Source organism: Barbus barbus (genome assembly GCF_936440315.1).
Source record: "Barbus barbus genome assembly, chromosome: 36".
Classification (NCBI taxonomy): Eukaryota; Metazoa; Chordata; class Actinopteri; order Cypriniformes; family Cyprinidae; genus Barbus; species Barbus barbus.
This window is the reverse complement of record NC_136714.1, coordinates 12,121,952-12,138,935: the sequence shown is the minus strand read 5'-3', so window position 1 is coordinate 12,138,935 and position 16,984 is coordinate 12,121,952. Positions and strand designations below refer to the sequence as shown.

The following is a 16,984-nucleotide window of genomic DNA, read 5'->3' as shown; positions in this document are numbered from 1 at the left end:
CCGGTGGCATGCAAATGTTCTTATTTAGTACCTGCACCTGTGAAGAGGTTGAGAGGCAATCCTGCTTTATGGTTTAATTTCAACACTGTACGGACAGAACCAGGACAAAATGTTTGAACAAGAAAAGATCAATTTAATATTTGTGTATTCTCGGAAAACACCACATTCAGCATGAAAAAATACTGGGGACCTCTGAGGACTTGTGAAGAAAGGATGGGGACTGCATGGGGAGAAAATTCTAGATAAGTGTCAGGCTTTGCAAAAAACCATCAGAGCAACTGAACATCTAATTTGAAGGTACTGTGAATGATTTCTCTACAGTATTACAGAAGAATTTGTAATATATATTATTATTTGTAAGATATTTCAGAGTGTTATATATGTCAGTTCAGCTAAAAAGCTTAAGGTGTTCTTAGAAATGTGACTTCTTTAAATTGTAATTAATTTGTTCTTATTATTTTTATAGATAATAATTATATATAATTATAATAAAATATAATTATTGAGTAAATTAATCATGCACTGGTACCGAGTATGTCTGAAAAATTATGAAATACGATGGAATCCCGAAATGTTGCAAGAAACAGTTTTCTCTGAAGAAATATTTTTCCTGTTGGGGAAAACAAAAATAAGCAAAAAAAATTTTCATCCCAGATTATTGTGCTTCAGTTGCCCGAGGGAAAATAAATGAAACAGTCTGTAAGCAAGGCTTTTCCATGTGCAGAGTAAATGTTGTGGTCTTAAAGTACATGATGTAAATATCATGGGCGGTAGGATGCTGTGGACGTTGCCCGGTCAGGAGCACATAACGAGTCTCACGAGGCCAAACCATGGAGACAGAATTCTTCAGAGACTTCCTCCTAGTGGCAGAAGCCCTAGTATTTCCCTCGAATAAAAACAGCTTGGCCTTTCTGAGATTTCTCACCACTCACTGAACTCATTCACAGAAATTTGATGAAATGTATCAAATATCCATTTACACTGCTTCATAATATATTGTTCCTCTCAATGTCTTTCATTCTCTTCCAGTCCATGGCACGCTCCAGATGCAATGGAAAGATCCTATGTCTGTGTCTCTTGCCTTGTGTGATGGTAAGTCACCTGTTGGTGTACATCATGGTGGCCATATTTGTAGCCGTCTCCTACTCCCCTCCTCTGCCGCAACTGCCCCTCCATTTCATTGCCACCGGAGCCTCCGCAAACTCAGGAGCTCTTGCATCCCATCCAGTTCGGCCCTTCTGGAATCTCAGACTAGAGGACGGGGCACTGTGGAACCGCCTCCAGCACATTTGGGACAGAGAGCACAACCCCATATTAAGAGGTAATGGAACAAGGTCCAAAGGTCCAAGCCTTGATGCAATACAGCTGCAAGAGACGGAAAAAAATGGTGCCTGTGAACAAGACCCGGCCTGGGCGTCTCATCTGCCTTACTTTAACACCCTTCCTAATCAAATGAAGGATTTTGTCCAGTCCATGCACTGCAGGCATTACACTATCCTCGTGGACCAACCCAATCTGTGTGCCGTTCAGGACTCTAAGACACCATTCCTTCTCATGGCAATCAAATCGCAAGTCGGGAACTTTGAGAACAGGCAGGCCATTCGAGAGACATGGGGAAGGAGTGGCTGGATCCAAGGGGACAGTCGAGGAAGAAGTTGGTTAGTACGCACTGTCTTCTTGCTTGCAAGGCAGGACACAGAGACAGGGCCTCATCCAGACTTGAGCGCCCTATTCATGTTGGAGAGCAGCACCCATAAGGACATCCTCCTGTGGGACTTCAAAGACACTTTCTTCAACCTCACCCTAAAGGATGTACTTTTCTGGGACTGGCTTTCAAAGCACTGTTCTCATGTCCACTTCATTTTCAAGGGAGATGATGATGTGTTTGTTAGGACTAAGGCTCTACTGGACTACATAAACCACGTTGGAGTACAAAAGACACATGGAAATAAAACAAAAGAGCGGGATGATTTTGTTGTAGGGGATGTTATTGCCAATGCCTGGCCCAATCGGCAACCTGATACTAAATATTACATACCTGAATGGTTCTATAAAGGAACGTATCCAGCCTACCCAGGAGGCGGAGGGGTGGTTTACACGGGTGCTTTGGCTTTACGTCTACAGGAGGTCTCTCAATGGGTCACCTTGTTTCCTATTGACGATGTTTACTTAGGAATGTGCCTTCACAGGCTCGGAGTGTCCCCCACTCATCATTCAGGTTTTCTTACCTTTGACCTTCCAGAGGACCTGCGGGAGAAGCCGTGTGCGTATCACAATGTTCTCCTAGTCCATAAACGCACCCCGAAAGAAATGTTAACCCTATGGAAGGAGCTACAGGTTCCTCCTCAGGAGTGCTAGTGTACACTTGTTCATGAATTCAAATGAAGGTAAATGATGCCGCGGGGACCTGGACTTCAAAGTTATTTTCATTTTCACCACAAGGTATTTTCAAGCCAGTTGGGCATGTTAATTTGCATAAAAGGCCCTAGTCTTTCTGTGATGTTGGGCTGTGCTCAGGGCTGTGTGTGCATTATAAGGAGATCAAATTGGAATGGCAAGACAAGCTAAAAATAGCATACATACAACATGGTTGACTTTGTAAGACGGGGTTCTTGGTAGAATGGTTCTTGTTCTATGGGAATAAGCATGTGATAGAATATCTAGTGGACAATTGTAGAGTCTCATGTTACTGTTTTTGCTCTTTTAAAGGATTTAAAAGTTTGTGGTCCAAATACCAGGAGTTATCTCATAATGGAATGATTATGATTAAAAAGCTTGTATTAAAAAGCTATGATACTGGTTCAAAAAACTAAATCTGTTATTGGACAATATTTTTACACTTTACAATGTATATGCATTTTCTACTCTGTGTCATTGTCACATACATGTCATTTTCTCTCATTAAGGTAAGAATTCCTGATGTGAAAACAGCTGGAAAAAATGATTTAAGAGTATCTGGAGTGCATTTTGGAGATCTTGGTGTGCAAGTGCTTCTCAGCAAAATGATGATCCTGGTTTAGGCCTTGTGGGCCTAATTATAGCCTGGTGTTGTTGGTGGCATAATCTGAATTACAACAACAAAACATAATCATAGGAAATAAGGAATCACAATGTGAACAATTGATGATTTATTTGATCATTTATCATACAATTGATTTGCATGACTTATTATTTAGATGTTTGTGCATTCATCTGTTTCATGAGATTTTATATAACAGCTGTTTTATGAACTGAGAGCTTCATTGTTTGTTTCAATTATTTTAATGTTAATGTTTTAATTTGCATCACTTGTTAGTGTGTTAGTGTGTAATGGAAACATTTACACTTAATTCACTTTTGTCCTCCACATTTATGTTAGTAATAATTATGCCAAACGAAGCTTGTATTTTCTTAATTATGTTATGTACAGTCAGATTTTGCAATTAAATCTGTTAACCACTATTACTTCAACTGTTGGTGTTTTTTTTTATTTCTCCAAAGCAAACAATTATTGGGTTGTTTATATCTTAATTACTACACACTTACAGTGGTTATATCATTTGTTTGAATTTCAAATTGAATTGTACTAGGCCTATGAGGCATAGCCTCTAAATTATGGTGCAGCCCTTAGCAACCTTGTAAAACAAATTTTAAAAAGTTAACAAGTTGATCTTTAGAGATATTTATTCTAGTTTTCATATCTCCTTCTTTGGAACATATGTGGTTTCCAGAAAAGGGCTGTATTTTTCTTTTGTATCTTTCAAGGGAGTTTCTCTGTTTGTTTTCACGGTCATACATCTAATAATTACAAATTGATGTAATTATTTTCCAGGTAAGTTTTTACAAATATTTTACTATGACAATGTAAAGCCAGTTATTCATTTTGCAAACAATTATTATTTAGGCTATTTTGTGAAGTAATACTTTTAACAACATAGCGTAACAACAAAAAATAAAAAATTTGCTTCATACACTATTATTTTCATACAGTAAATGAGTTTTATAAATGAGGATAGCTGCCTTTATAGGAAGTCAAAAATGCGACCTCCAAACTAGTAGGTGGCGCTGCAACTCCCTCTTTGTCCATTTAAGCCGGAAGTTGTCAGTGCAGCATTCATCATTCGATTGTGTTGTTGCAGTAGTGCTAGTTGTGTTTGTTTAGTATTTATTTTTTTCTGATTAAGTAAATGCAAAATAATGTCTTAATAACAACGCGCATAATATAAGTTAGCTTTGATATTATAATGTCTTTGTACTGTTAATATTACGTAAATATTTACCGGTTCGCCGTATTATAATCAACTGAAGTGCTGCAGAAAGGCACATTTAGTCGCGAACAGAGCCGATATGGGTTCATCAAAGAAACGCAAAGAGAAGGAGAAGGACCGGGATCCAGAGGACCGGCACCGTGAGCACAAGAAACATCGTCACAAGGATAAGGACCGCGAGCGAGAGAAGAGAAAGAGATCCCGCTCCAGAGAGAGGAGCAGCCGGGGAGCAGAGAAAGACAGGAGCGGTAAAGCAGAGAGGAGCAATGCGGAGCCAAGAGTCAAGAAGGAGAAGCCTGATCCTACTTTCGAGGGCAACAGCGGTCAGTCATCCTGTCCACAAACTTCAGTAGTTACCAGACCTTTTGTTGACTTGCTCTTCTGCTCCACTATCATCAAATAATACTCAGAAAATATGTTAAACTCTGTGAAGGAGATCCCAGAATACTCTCTCATATTAATATACTTTGATGAAAACTATTACTTGCAAATTATGTAAGGAACTGTGACTGCCTACCTTGACAGCATGTTTGAGCCTTTATGGTTTGGCACTGGCAGCTGATTAAGTTTTGAGACAGTCTTTATCTTATCTTCATTTATGACTAATATTCATCATCATTGTCCCACTTAAAATAATTTATATGGCTTTGATAGAAGTCATTGAGTTAGATGGTGCTCATGTTTGTCAACATCTTGTTTTGCAGAGCCAGGTCCCAAATCTGCCAGTGGTGATGCTTCACTCAGCATTGAAGAGACCAAGTATGTTTTGTAGCATATATTATTGATAATTTGAGGGAAAGGAAATATAATGCATGTATATTAATACTTGTATATTTTCCTAAACCTCCAAACTAGTAGGGAAGTTGTGGCCTAATGGTTAGAGAGTTGGACTCGTAATCCAAAGGTTGCAAGTTCGAGTCTCGGGCCGGCAGGGATTGTAGTTGGGGGGAGTGAATGTCCAGCGCTCTCTCCACCCTCAATACCACGACTGAGGTGCCCTTGAGCAAGGCACCGAACCCCCAACTGCTCCCCGGGCGCTGCAGCATAAATGGCTGCCCACTGCTCCGGGTGTGTGTTCACGGTGTGTGTGTGTGTGTGTGTGTGTGTGTGTGTGTGTGTGTTTACTGCTGTGTGTGTTCACTGCTGTGTGTGTGCACGTTGGATGGGTTAAATGCAGAGCACGAATTCCGAGTATGGGTCACCATACTTGGCAGTATGTCACTTCACTTCACTAAATGCTGTTGCTCTTTGTTTTGCAGTAAACTGAGGGCCAAACTAGGTTTGAAACCCCTTGATCTCAATGAAAACAAGAAAGGTGAGAATTTGATGATCATGTTACATCAAAGTGCTATTTTAGATACTACCATTCAGAAGTTTTAAGTTAATAAAATAAATTATAGAAATACGTTAATGATTTTGTTCAACAAGATTGTGACCGTTGCACTAATTAAAAAATAAGTAAAGCAACACAACTGTTTTCAACATTAATGAATGATTTCTGAAGGATCATGTGACACTGAAGACTGGAGTAATAGCTGCTGAAAATTCAGCTTTAACATCACAGGAATAAATGAAATTGTAAAGGTGGGGTAAGTGATTTCTGGTAGCCAATGTTGACATTTGAAATCACCGAAACAAACACGCCCCTACCCCAAAAGTGTCTCGCCCCTATTTTGATAGCTTCGCCCCACACATACGACAACACGGCAACGATTAGTTCTGTGAAACAAAGCAAAACCAATGTTACTCACTTATCGGGAAGAAACAAAGCAACCTAGGCGCCTGATCGCAGGCCTTCCTGCTCCTTGAGTTTTCTCCAGGGCTGGAAAGCTGATCCAGTATATTTACACGGATCCTTCTTCTTGCCTTATCGTAACACCGTATCTACTCCGGACGCGAGCGGCGTGTTGCGGTACAACAAAATACTATAAAACTCATAATCAGTGATGCTGTCTGTACTGGACGCTGTAGACACGGTGTAAGCCTTCTTTTGTTCCACAGGCGCTTTCCTCTTTTGGTTTTCATCCGCCATCTCTATCTTTTTGTCGTCGCTTGGCCCTGCTAATGTCCGTCATGGGCACTGATGAGCGCTGCCGCTCTCTCCTCTGCATCATGAGCAGACGCCCCTTACTGCTGATTGGCTACAAGTTTGTTTTGATACTGGCCTGACTAAGTTTTGTAAAGGGTTTAAAAAAAAAAAAAAAAAAAAATGCATACCCCACCTTTGAAATACATAATATTCAAATAGAAAAGTTATTTTAAATTGTAATAATATTTTACTATATTACTGTTTACCTTTCACTATATTTTCGATCAAATAAATGTAGCCCTGTGAGCATAACTTCTTTTAAAAACATAAATTTCATACTGACCTCACAATTTTTAATGTTAGTGTAATTGCTTTGAATGCAGCATCTTATTTTAAGCTTTTTTTTCAAAATCTATGGTTGTTTGGTGGTTGCTCAGAGTCTGGAACTAAGGAGGAGCCCCTCCTGGCCGAGGCCATCAATCCTATTCATATAAGACAACAGGCTGAGATGAGAGAGAAACTGGCTGCTCTCAAAGAGAAGCGTCTGCTCAATCAGAAACTGGGGTAAGACATTTTTGCCACCTGCGAATTGCGAAAGATAACAGAACTTCTACTATTGCAATTCCCTGTTAGTCACTAAATCAGGCATTAAATCTGACTAATATCAGACTATCTGACTTTTTTGTGTTTTCAGGAAGGTGAAGGTGCTTGGGGATGAAGAACCATGGCTGGATGACACAGCTGCCTGGGTGGAGAGGAGTCGCAAACTAGCAAAGGAGAAGGAAATGGCAGAGAAGAGGGTGAGGATAGAGAGAAGAGACCGTTGTAGAGATAACCAAATGACTTGCTTTGTTTCGTTCAGCCTTTATCAGTCTTTTTATTTTGTTTTCTGTCCAATTCTTTTCTCAACAGGCCAAGCTCCTGGAGGAGATGGATGAAGAGTTTGGTGTGAGCAATCTGGTCGAGCAGGAGTTTGCACAGGAAAAGAGGGTGTGTGACCTTAAATACCTAATTTCTTGTTCCCCTCTTCCCCAGTCACAATCCTTTTTTTCCACCAAGACAATATTCAGAGCCCTGATGTGATGACACAATTACTCATTTTCAGATATTTTTTATTTACATTAGGAGGGGCAATATATTAAAGTAATTAAATTAATAATTAAAATGGTTATTACAATATATACCAATTATACATAATTACCAATAATTCAAATTAATTTCCATACATTTTAATAAATTTATGATTTTATTTTTACTCACAAATAGCAGTTTGTAACTAATATTTTAGAGATTGGCATGACTAGAAAATGTGTTCAGTATAAAAATTCCCGTCAGTGCCAATAGCCTCATGGGGAGCGCGCCGACATATAGTGCCGTTGAGCTTCGGGTGTCCCGAGTTCGAGTCCTGCTTAGATTTTATTAATGTACATGACTTTCCATGTTTAGAAATGACACTTTTTAATGTACATGACTTTCCATGTTTAGAAATTACACTTTTTAATGTACATGACTTTCCATGTTTAGAAATTACACTTTTTAAAATGAGACTTCCTCGTATACAGGGTTTTCTAAGACCATGGGAAACCTGCTTCTTAAAGTAAAAATGACAGTTGTTAAGGGGTGAATTAAAATAAGAAATATCTTGGTTTTTGGCCGTTTTAGCTTATTTAAATATTTATTTAGCCTTATTTTAAGTCATTTTTAGGCCCCCTTCAAAGTTTGCTGAGATTCCTAATGGGAACTAATTTCCCATAGTTGAGAACCACTGTTTTAATCAGCATAAAACCAGACTGAAAATAGTGAAATAACTTTGATCCTGTACCAGTTGTTAGTGGAAAGGTTTCTATTTTTTGATGGGTTTGTATTTCTTAGTAATGGATTATCTATTATTTTCATATTACTGCATAATCATTTAGATGTTGATTTGTTTTTACTAACCAGGATGCATATAGCTCACGTAATCTCAAAGGGCTGAAGGTTCAACACAAGATGGAGTCTTTCAGAGAGGGGGAAACAGTTATCTTAACTCTAGAAGACAAAGGTGAGCTAACACGATGATGCTGAATGTGGATAAAATGTACTGTTGCTTTAGATGAACAAGCATCTGCTAAATCACTGACACCACCTACACACACTCTTGTGGGCACACTCAAAGTTTCTCTGCGTGGGTTGTTTTCACAGGCGTTCTGGAGCAGGAGGAGGATGTGCTGGTGAATGTGGGTCTGGTGGACAAAGAAAAAGCAGAAAAAAATGTGGAGCTAAAGAAGAAGAAGCCAGATTATAAACCTTACGAAGAAGAGGAGAGTGTGGATGACATGGTCATTGTAAGATTGCATCTGAAATTCCAAATTATCCAAATGCATTAAAACCACATATGGCCAAAAATACCACTGATACTTGTTATTAATCAACTAAAAAACCTTCTATGTGATTTCCTTTTCTTTGCATAATATTCTAATATTTACGTGTTCCTTTGAATTCTTTCCAGCTTAAGCCAAAGTCTGTGCTGTCAAAGTACGATGAGGAGATCGAGGGGGAGAAGAAGAGGAGTTTCAGGCTGAGTGCTGGAGGTTTGGTAGGGGGTGAGAGAGAGCGGGAGCTGCAGGCCATCAGAGAGAACCTGCGCAATCAGGCCCAGTCTCTGGACATGCCTGCTCTCAGCCTCGCCAGTGAATACTACACGCCACATGAGATGGTGAGAATAATCTGTTTAAGTGCACTGGGTTTTGAATTTGATTTCTTTCTTGGCTGATATTCATTTTTTTATGACATGCTTGACACCAGGTGGGCTTTAAGAAGACCAAATGCAAAGTCAAGAAAATCAGAAAGAAAGAGAAAATACTCAAGGTTGATGACCTCTTGGTGGATGAAACTCGCAGCTCAGATTTTGGCTCCAGGTAAAGCCTTCACTCATTTGCTGTTGAAAACTCCAGCGACACCACAGTTATTTCAACTCAAACCCGGTTCTGGCACTCAGGTCTCGAGGTCGAGGTAGAAAGCAAGCTGATAAGGCGGAGGAGCCTGGAAATATTGATATAGAAACCAGCAGCAAGGCCAGTGATATCGTCCAGCAGTCAGATGACATTAGAATGGCTGACATGGACATTAGTGATGATGGTTAGAGAGAACTTTTTCATGTCTAAAGTTAAAACCTGTTTTCTCAAGGCATCTGTTCTTCCCTTTGAAATTCAAATGAATTGCATCACTATTCTCTGCACTCTCAGAGGACTTCACCTCTCCAGAGCCTGCTGTATTAGAAGAGGATGAAGCTGAGCAGGAACTCCAGAAACAGCTTGAGAAACAAAGGAAACTCAGACAAAAACAAATGCTCAAAGACTCGGGAGAAAAGGTCAGCACTTTTCATTCCTGAAGCGCTGCAATGCAGAATAATATATATACACTTATACAGTGGTGTGAAAAAGTGTTGGCCCCCTTCATGATTTTTTTTTTTTTTTTTTTGCATGTTTGTCACACTTTAATGTTTCAGATCATCAAACAAATGTAAATATTAATCAAAGATAACACAAGTAAACACAACATGCAGTTTTTAAATGAAGTTTGCCCCTAAACCTAACCTAACCTAAACCCTTAGCAGCAACAACTGCAATCAAGCGTTTGCGATAACTTGCAATGAGTCTGTTACAGCGCTGTGGAGGAATTTTGGCCCACTCATCTTGGCAGAATTGTTGTAATTAAGCCACATTGAAGGGTTTTCGAGCATGAACAGCCTTTTTAAGGTCATGCCACAGCATCTCAATAGGATTCAGGTCAGGACTTTGACTAGGCCACTCCAAAGTCTTCATTTTGTTTTTCTTCAGCTATTCAGAGGTGGATTTGCTGGTGTGTTTTGGATCATTGTCCTGCTGCAGAAGCAAGTTCGCTTCAGCTTGAGGTCACAAACAGATGGCCGGACATTGTCCTTCAGGATTTTTTGGTAGACAGCTGAATTCATGGTTCCATTTATCACAGCAAGTCTTCCAGGTCCTGAAGCAGCAAAACAGCCCCAGACCATCACACTACCACCACCATATTTTACTGTTGGTATGATGTTCTTTTTCTGAAATGCTGTGTTACTTTTACGCCAGATGTAATGGGACACACACCTTCCAAAAAGTTCAACTTTTGTCTCGTCAGTCTACAGAGTATTTTCCCAAAAGTCTTGGGGATCATCAAGATGTTTTCTGGCAAAACTGAAACGAGCCTTTGTTCTTTTTGCTCAGCAGCGGTTTTCGTCTTGGAACTCTGCCATGCAGGCCATTTTTGCCCAGTCTCTTTCTTATGGTGGAGTCACTTTTTCCACACAGGGCCATGTGGGTTTGGATTTTGTTTTCCCTTCATAAAAAAAACCCCTTCATTTAAAAACTGCATGTTGTGTTTACTTCTGTTATCTTTAATTAATATTTAAATTTGTTTGATGATCTGAAACATTAAAGTGTAACAAACATGCAAACAAATAAAAAACCAGAAAGGGGGCCAACACTTTTTCACACCACTGTATATCAGTCGCTCCAGGATTTTAATGCAAAATCAAACAAACATAATTCGGTGATAAGTCGAATAATTCAGAATTCAGTGAAGCTTGCCATTTTCTAAATTGCTGCAGAATTTAGACGCCTTGTGTGACGCCATCGCAAAGCGTATTCAGCCAAAACCCACTTCTAATCGATCGTACATTCTCTAACACACACACACACACACACACACACACACAGAAGTGCGCATGCTCTGAGTGACATTTCCATCTACCGGCTCAGTTTATCGATGCTGCATGTATGCTGCATAAAAGAGGCTTGCACACTCTGTAAACAACCCCAAAATGGACGAGGAGCATGACGGAACTAGTGAAGGAGACGCTGAATAAAAATGTAAATTCACTCTCTGACAACAGAAATCGTGCGGTTTCCATGGTTATTACTGTAAACACAATAGGCTGCGCTACTTTCTCTTTCTGACACACTAGTCATGGAAAAGAAAGAAAGTAAAGTGTTCAAATAGCCGTTAAGATTTGTGTATTAGCTATGATATTTATCAAACCAAAAATTACCATGATGTTTAAAGTTAGCTTTGTTATTATAAAATATAAACTTGTTATTAGCCATGTAAAGCTTGAAATAATTCAATAATAGTAAATAAAAATGTAATTCGTAGAACAATGTTGTCTGTGGTATATGTATGTTTTGCAGTGTATATTTTCACTGCAAAACAACTGAAGAAATGCTGCAAATTTTGAGAAAAGCTGCCGCAAAATCAGTCATTTTAGGCTGCAAAAATCGGAGAAAAAAAGTCACGAAATTCTGGAGGGACCGATATGTATTTTTAAAAATGTTTTTATCTAAAGCAGTGGTTGAATGCACTGAAAATGTGTACTTTTTAGTACACCTCCCATCCAGCAGATACCACTATTATCTTTGTAATATGCATGTTCTACTTGATAAAGTCAGTGAAATTACAAAGTAAAATGTAACTAATTGCTACTTGAAATAATTACATTAATTTTTAGTAGCTGTGTTAATCCTATGTTGAATAATACTTATTTATAAGTATTGCCCCCAATAGTCTACCAAAATTTTATTAGTCGCTTGGTCGCAAAAAAATATAAAAATAAAAAAGTCCACGGGCGAAGTCACGTAGTCTGTGAGGGACAGATCGTTAACTGCTGGTCTTTGTGGTAATACAGTACTCGGGCAGGACATCCAAATGCTCGCCTACCATTCATCGACATCAAATATGGCTTATCTGAAATATGCAAGTGTTAGCAACTTTACATGGCCATTCAATCTAATGTTAATGTGGAGTGTGTGGAAGCTGAACAGCAGCGCTCACAGCAGGACAGATAGAGGCGCTGGAGCTGTCACTTGCTCTTAAAATACTGTAATTTTTGGTCATACAGAAAAGAGTAATACATCTTTCAAATCTGTAAAGACTGTACGTTTATTTTAGTGCACTCACAGGGCTCTAGACTCATTCTTCCCACTGGTCGCACTTTTGCGACTAACTTTCTCAGTTGGTCGCACGAGCACATAATTTGGTCGCAGTTTTCTTTTTTTTTTTGATACAACATTTGATTAATCAATGCATGCTGATGAACATTTATCATAGTTTATAGTTATATGGTAACGAAAGTGTTAAACATTCAACCCGCTCTTTTTCATCAGTATTATTTGTGATTTAAATTTTGTGAACAGGAATTCCTTTTTTCGTGCGCTTTCAATTTCAAATTCGCAATCTTGTAGTCACGTTTTACTAGAAAAGATAATTGTCTGTTTTGCTTATATCTATACACCTTTCACTTTTTAAGACTAAAACAAATTATGGATTCATTCTTAATTAAAAAGCACAACTACAAGAAAACAGTATGTTACAATGACACTGTCTTATACACATAATGTTTGTTAACAAAAACGAATAAAGGCCTTTCCACACTGAGCGCGAAAAAGCAAAACGAATTTCGGATGCGATGTCGCACTGGAATAAAACAGCTTCTTATGGATGCTTCCACACAGACCGCGAACATTCGCGCACCGAAAATGCAAATTTTTTTGTTCTCGTACAGTCCGACGAATCTTTTTAGTTTCGCAAAGCGAAAACACGGGCCCTCCAATAAGATTTGAGCTAGGATCACGTGACCGGAGCAGCTGCTGTTGCACAAAAGGGTGAGAATGGAGCTGTTTCGAAATCCAGTGTAAACAAACACTTTATTTTCTCTGGTTTAAGAAGTGGTGTCTTACTTTAGTTTGAAAACCAAATCCTCTGTTGCGCTCAGTCTGCTGCACGCACCTTCGCGCTCGTGCTGACGTGGCGAGTAAAGCCAAGTAGGCCTTGCTGCATCCTGCGGTGGACATCCAACCCCGCCCACATCCAAGTGTGACATCAGATTGGTAGGTTTAGGGGTGGAGATGGGGTGGGTTTAGGGATCAGGGCGTGGAGATGGGTAGGTTTAGGTAAATGTAAGGTGGGAGGAGTTGGATCTGGATCCAACCACGCCCCCTGGACCTTGTGGGCTGCTTGCTATCTGGGTTTTCTTTCAAATGAAAGACAAATATTCTCTGATTATGAAATCCGTATGCAATATGCATACAGGCGCATCACTACTGCAGAGATGACATGACTTCAAAGAAAGCACTAGTGTATCAATACATTATTAAAATGTTAATGCAGCCTCCTTACTGTTTTTCCCTGACACATTCATAATCATTACTTCTGTGGTGCGCTGCAGCAAGCTCTATGCGTGTGCTTGAGCGCTTGTAGGCTATGTAGGCAATTAAAGGCGCATTATAATGATTTAAATTGTTTATTAATAAATGTGCGATTAGTCGACTTATGCTTAAAATGAACGACTACTACTCAACCAGAAACATCTTTAGCCAAGGGCAGTCCTAATTAACAATAATAATACCTATTCAACTGTTTCTTTTGTATCGCTCCTTGTATTGATGTTTTCAGGTGGCTCAGCACATGAATCAATTGGTGAAGACGGAAGATGATGACAATGACCCAGACAAAAGGAACAACATTGTCTTTAATGCCACCTCTGAATTTTGCCGCACTCTTGGAGACATTCCCACCTACGGACTGTCAGGCAACCGAGAGGACCAAGAGGATATTATGGTACGCACTATTCCAACCCTTTCCCACTCAAGCTATATTGTTTCACTTGCTGGTATTAAATGTCTCATTTGTTTGGATCATACAGGACTTTGAAAAGGACAATGAGAAAGGAGGAGGTGGACAGTCAGACTCTGATTTGGATGACAACGTGGGCTGGAGCACCGTCAACCTGGATGAGGAGAAAAACCAGGCAGATGTGAGTGTTCTGCTCACCTCACTTACAGCAATTCAGTTGGACTGTGAAATCCTCACTTTAACATGATTTTTCTGCTTTGTTATAGTTCTCAACAGCCTCCACGACTATTCTGGATGAAGAGCCTATTGTGAAATCTGGTCTCTCTGCCGCTCTACTTCTGTGCAAAAACAAAGGTGAGATCAACCAAATTTGATTTTGAACCGAATAGTAAATAATATAAAATTTATAAAAAAAACAAAAAAACAATCGGCTCCGATAACCTTATGGTTAGTGCGCTGACATATGTGACCCTGGACCACAAAACCAGCCACACAAGATTTATACAAATGTCCAAATGAAGTTCTTAACAATGCATATTACTAATCAAAAATTAAGTTTTGATATTTACAGTAGGACATTTACAAAAATATCTTCATGGAACATGATCTTTACTTAATATCCCAAAGATTTTGGCATAAAAGAAAAATCAATCATTTTGACCCATACAATGTATTTTTGGCTATTGCTACAAATATACCGCAGCGACTTAAGACTGGTTTTGTGGTCCAATGTCACATATAGCACAACTGTGCTCGCAGCAACACGAGTTCGATTCTCGTCTCTAGGTCCTTTGCCAATCCCACCCCCCTCTCTCCACTCAATGCTTTCCTGTCTGCCCTCTACTGTCCTATCCAAAAAAGGCAGAAAAGCCCTTAAATATAACTTAAAAACAAAATTTAAAAAATATGCATTTAACCTTTTCAGGACTGCTGGACACACAGATGCAGAAGGTGGCTCGTGTCAAAGCCCCAAAAGCAGCTCTGCCAAATGATAACTACTGCATCGAGGACAAGATGTAAGTAGGTGTAACACAACTTTCGCCAGTGGTTGTTTATTATTATAAAAAGCGAAGATGTTTGCATTTCCTGTTCTGTCCACCACAGGAATATTGATGACAAGTACAGCAGGAGGGAGGAATACAGAGGCTTCACACAGGATTTCAAAGAAAAAGATAACTACAAGCCTGACATCAAGATCGAATACGTTGACGAATCTGGTCGCAAGCTCTGCCCTAAAGAGGTCTGTGCACATGTGGTTGTTCTCAGTCACATCAGACAACGTCCTCCTTCTGAAAATGTCTGTGTTAGGGATGTCATGATATCAAAAATCTAGTAGTCGGTACCGATACCACTAAAAGTATATGATACTCGATACCAAGTCAATACCACGGGAAAAAATAACAATAATACTTAAATACTAACTCCTTTATTTAATATTACAAAAACACAACATTAGTGGCACTTGGCCTTCAAATAACACACACACACACACACACACATACTCTGAATGCAAGCATTAGTTTAAATTCACTGACATTTAAAAAAATAATTACCATAAACAACAATTATTTAAACCAGCAGACTAATATTAGCCAGTAATCTTAATAAGGATAATCTGTGGACGGATACACAACGAATGAACAAGCTGTAAGCTGTCAGACAGTTATGAGTGTGCGTGATCATGCGCAGCGCTCGTTCTTTCAGAACTGCACGCTCTCATTTAAATCTCTGGACGCAAATTGCGTACGCTGTTGTTCCGTAGACAATGGGGAACGACATGGGGGTGATTAATGACAATTTTCATTTTGTGGTGGAGTAACCCTTTAAAATGTTTATACCGACTTGGTACCGTTGTATCAGTTCTCGTGACATCCTTGGTCTAGAGTAAGTGCTCAGCCTCCTTTGTCGTCCTCCAGGCTTTCAGACAGCTGTCCCATCGTTTCCATGGGAAGGGCTCTGGCAAGATGAAGACGGAGCGGAGGATGAAAAAGCTTGAGGAAGAGGCGGTATGTTTTGTTTTAGATCGCCAAGCATATTAAAACACAAAGCACCATTAACTGAAAAATTCAAATCATGAAGTCTTCATTTATGATTCTAGTACGGGACATAAGTCATTTGACTTTTTGCCTGTTTGTTTTCCTGCAGCTGCTGAAGAAGATGAGCAGCAGTGACACTCCTCTGGGCACCGTTGCTCTTCTGCAGGAAAAGCAGAAGTCCCAGAAAACTCCTTATATTGTGCTGAGTGGCAGCGGGAAGAGCATGAATGCGTAAGTGTTTATTCACGATTTCAATTCCAGCTATTCTGCTCGATCTACATTTTGTTTGTTAATCGTTTTATCTTGTTTTCACAGGAATAACATTACAAAATAAATCTGGAACCAAACCACAGGTCTTTCACACAAAATCTACTCATTTTAGCCTTCTTTTAAATGAATAAAGTTGCAACTAGTTGTGTATATACAAACATTATTTTGTGTAAATTCATACCCCTTGATTTGATTTCCTGATTCATGCAATTTTCTGTAGAACACTGTATTATTTGCCCCCCCCATTAAAAACTGTTGCGATGAAGCTGGTCTAATATTTATGTATTATTGCAAGCATTTGGGTTTGTTTTGTAGATGTTAGTACTGATTACACATGACAATAGGAATATGCTTAAAATATGTGTTAGACATTAGGTACATTCAGGAGTTCTTTAGCTGGCATTTGCACCATCGTTTTTGGCGTAATAGTAATTAAGTACCAATATGGTTTTAGAAGCTGCATGGCAATCTAACGTGGATCAGAATCTCCTGAGTTTTATGCAATTTACGCCGATACTAGTGAGTATTAGACTGTGGTCTACACAAACAGTCCGCTTACCTGTCCAATAGAAAAAGAAACTAAAGAATTTTCAAAACTAAGAATATTCTTCATCACTAAATCTTTCCAAATTGTCTAAGCCTTACCGATGCTTATGCTCATTTTTGTTGGTCTGTCTATCTTCTGGCTTCAGACCTTCATGGCTTCTTCGACCGTGCAGGTGCTGATTCTCCTATCGTCTCGGTAAAACACGACAATCATGATAAATTATCTAAAAAGT

At 39.2% G+C, this 16,984-nt stretch overlaps 2 protein-coding genes across 2 annotated transcripts; both read left to right on the top strand.

Annotated features, from left to right (window-relative positions):
* Positions 1 to 1,032: 1,032 nt before the first annotated feature.
* On the top strand, positions 1,033 to 2,358 carry LOC306855918 (N-acetyllactosaminide beta-1,3-N-acetylglucosaminyltransferase 2-like; the record flags this gene model as incomplete). Its single annotated transcript, XM_079394875.1, has 1 exon — positions 1,033 to 2,358. The coding sequence occupies one exon, from the start codon at positions 1,033 to 1,035 to the stop codon at positions 2,356 to 2,358; it is 1,326 nt and encodes a 441-aa protein (XP_079251001.1).
* Positions 2,359 to 4,064: 1,706 nt separating this feature from the next.
* On the top strand, positions 4,065 to 16,478 carry LOC306855621 (U4/U6.U5 tri-snRNP-associated protein 1-like). The gene is made up of 20 exons (XM_079394390.1): positions 4,065 to 4,570; positions 4,952 to 5,006; positions 5,507 to 5,562; positions 6,714 to 6,840; positions 6,971 to 7,076; positions 7,189 to 7,266; positions 8,218 to 8,317; positions 8,458 to 8,600; positions 8,765 to 8,971; positions 9,061 to 9,173; positions 9,254 to 9,393; positions 9,501 to 9,625; positions 13,720 to 13,884; positions 13,970 to 14,080; positions 14,166 to 14,253; positions 14,825 to 14,915; positions 15,004 to 15,139; positions 15,816 to 15,905; positions 16,045 to 16,166; positions 16,251 to 16,478. Exons 1-20 carry the CDS (start codon positions 4,327 to 4,329, stop codon positions 16,267 to 16,269), a joined length of 2,316 nt encoding a protein of 771 aa, XP_079250516.1. The 5' UTR covers positions 4,065 to 4,326; the 3' UTR covers positions 16,270 to 16,478.
* The last annotated feature ends 506 nt before the right edge of the window (positions 16,479 to 16,984 follow it).

Coding starts and splice junctions, on each gene's coding strand:
- LOC306855621 (XM_079394390.1), top strand. CDS start 4,327: ATGGGTTCATCAAAGAAACGCAAAGAGAAGGAGAAGGACCGGGATCCA. Junction 7,267..8,217: donor AGTTTGCACAGGAAAAGAGG/GTGTGTGACCTT, acceptor TTTACTAACCAG/GATGCATATAGCTCACGTAA. Junction 8,972..9,060: donor ACTACACGCCACATGAGATG/GTGAGAATAATC, acceptor GCTTGACACCAG/GTGGGCTTTAAGAAGACCAA.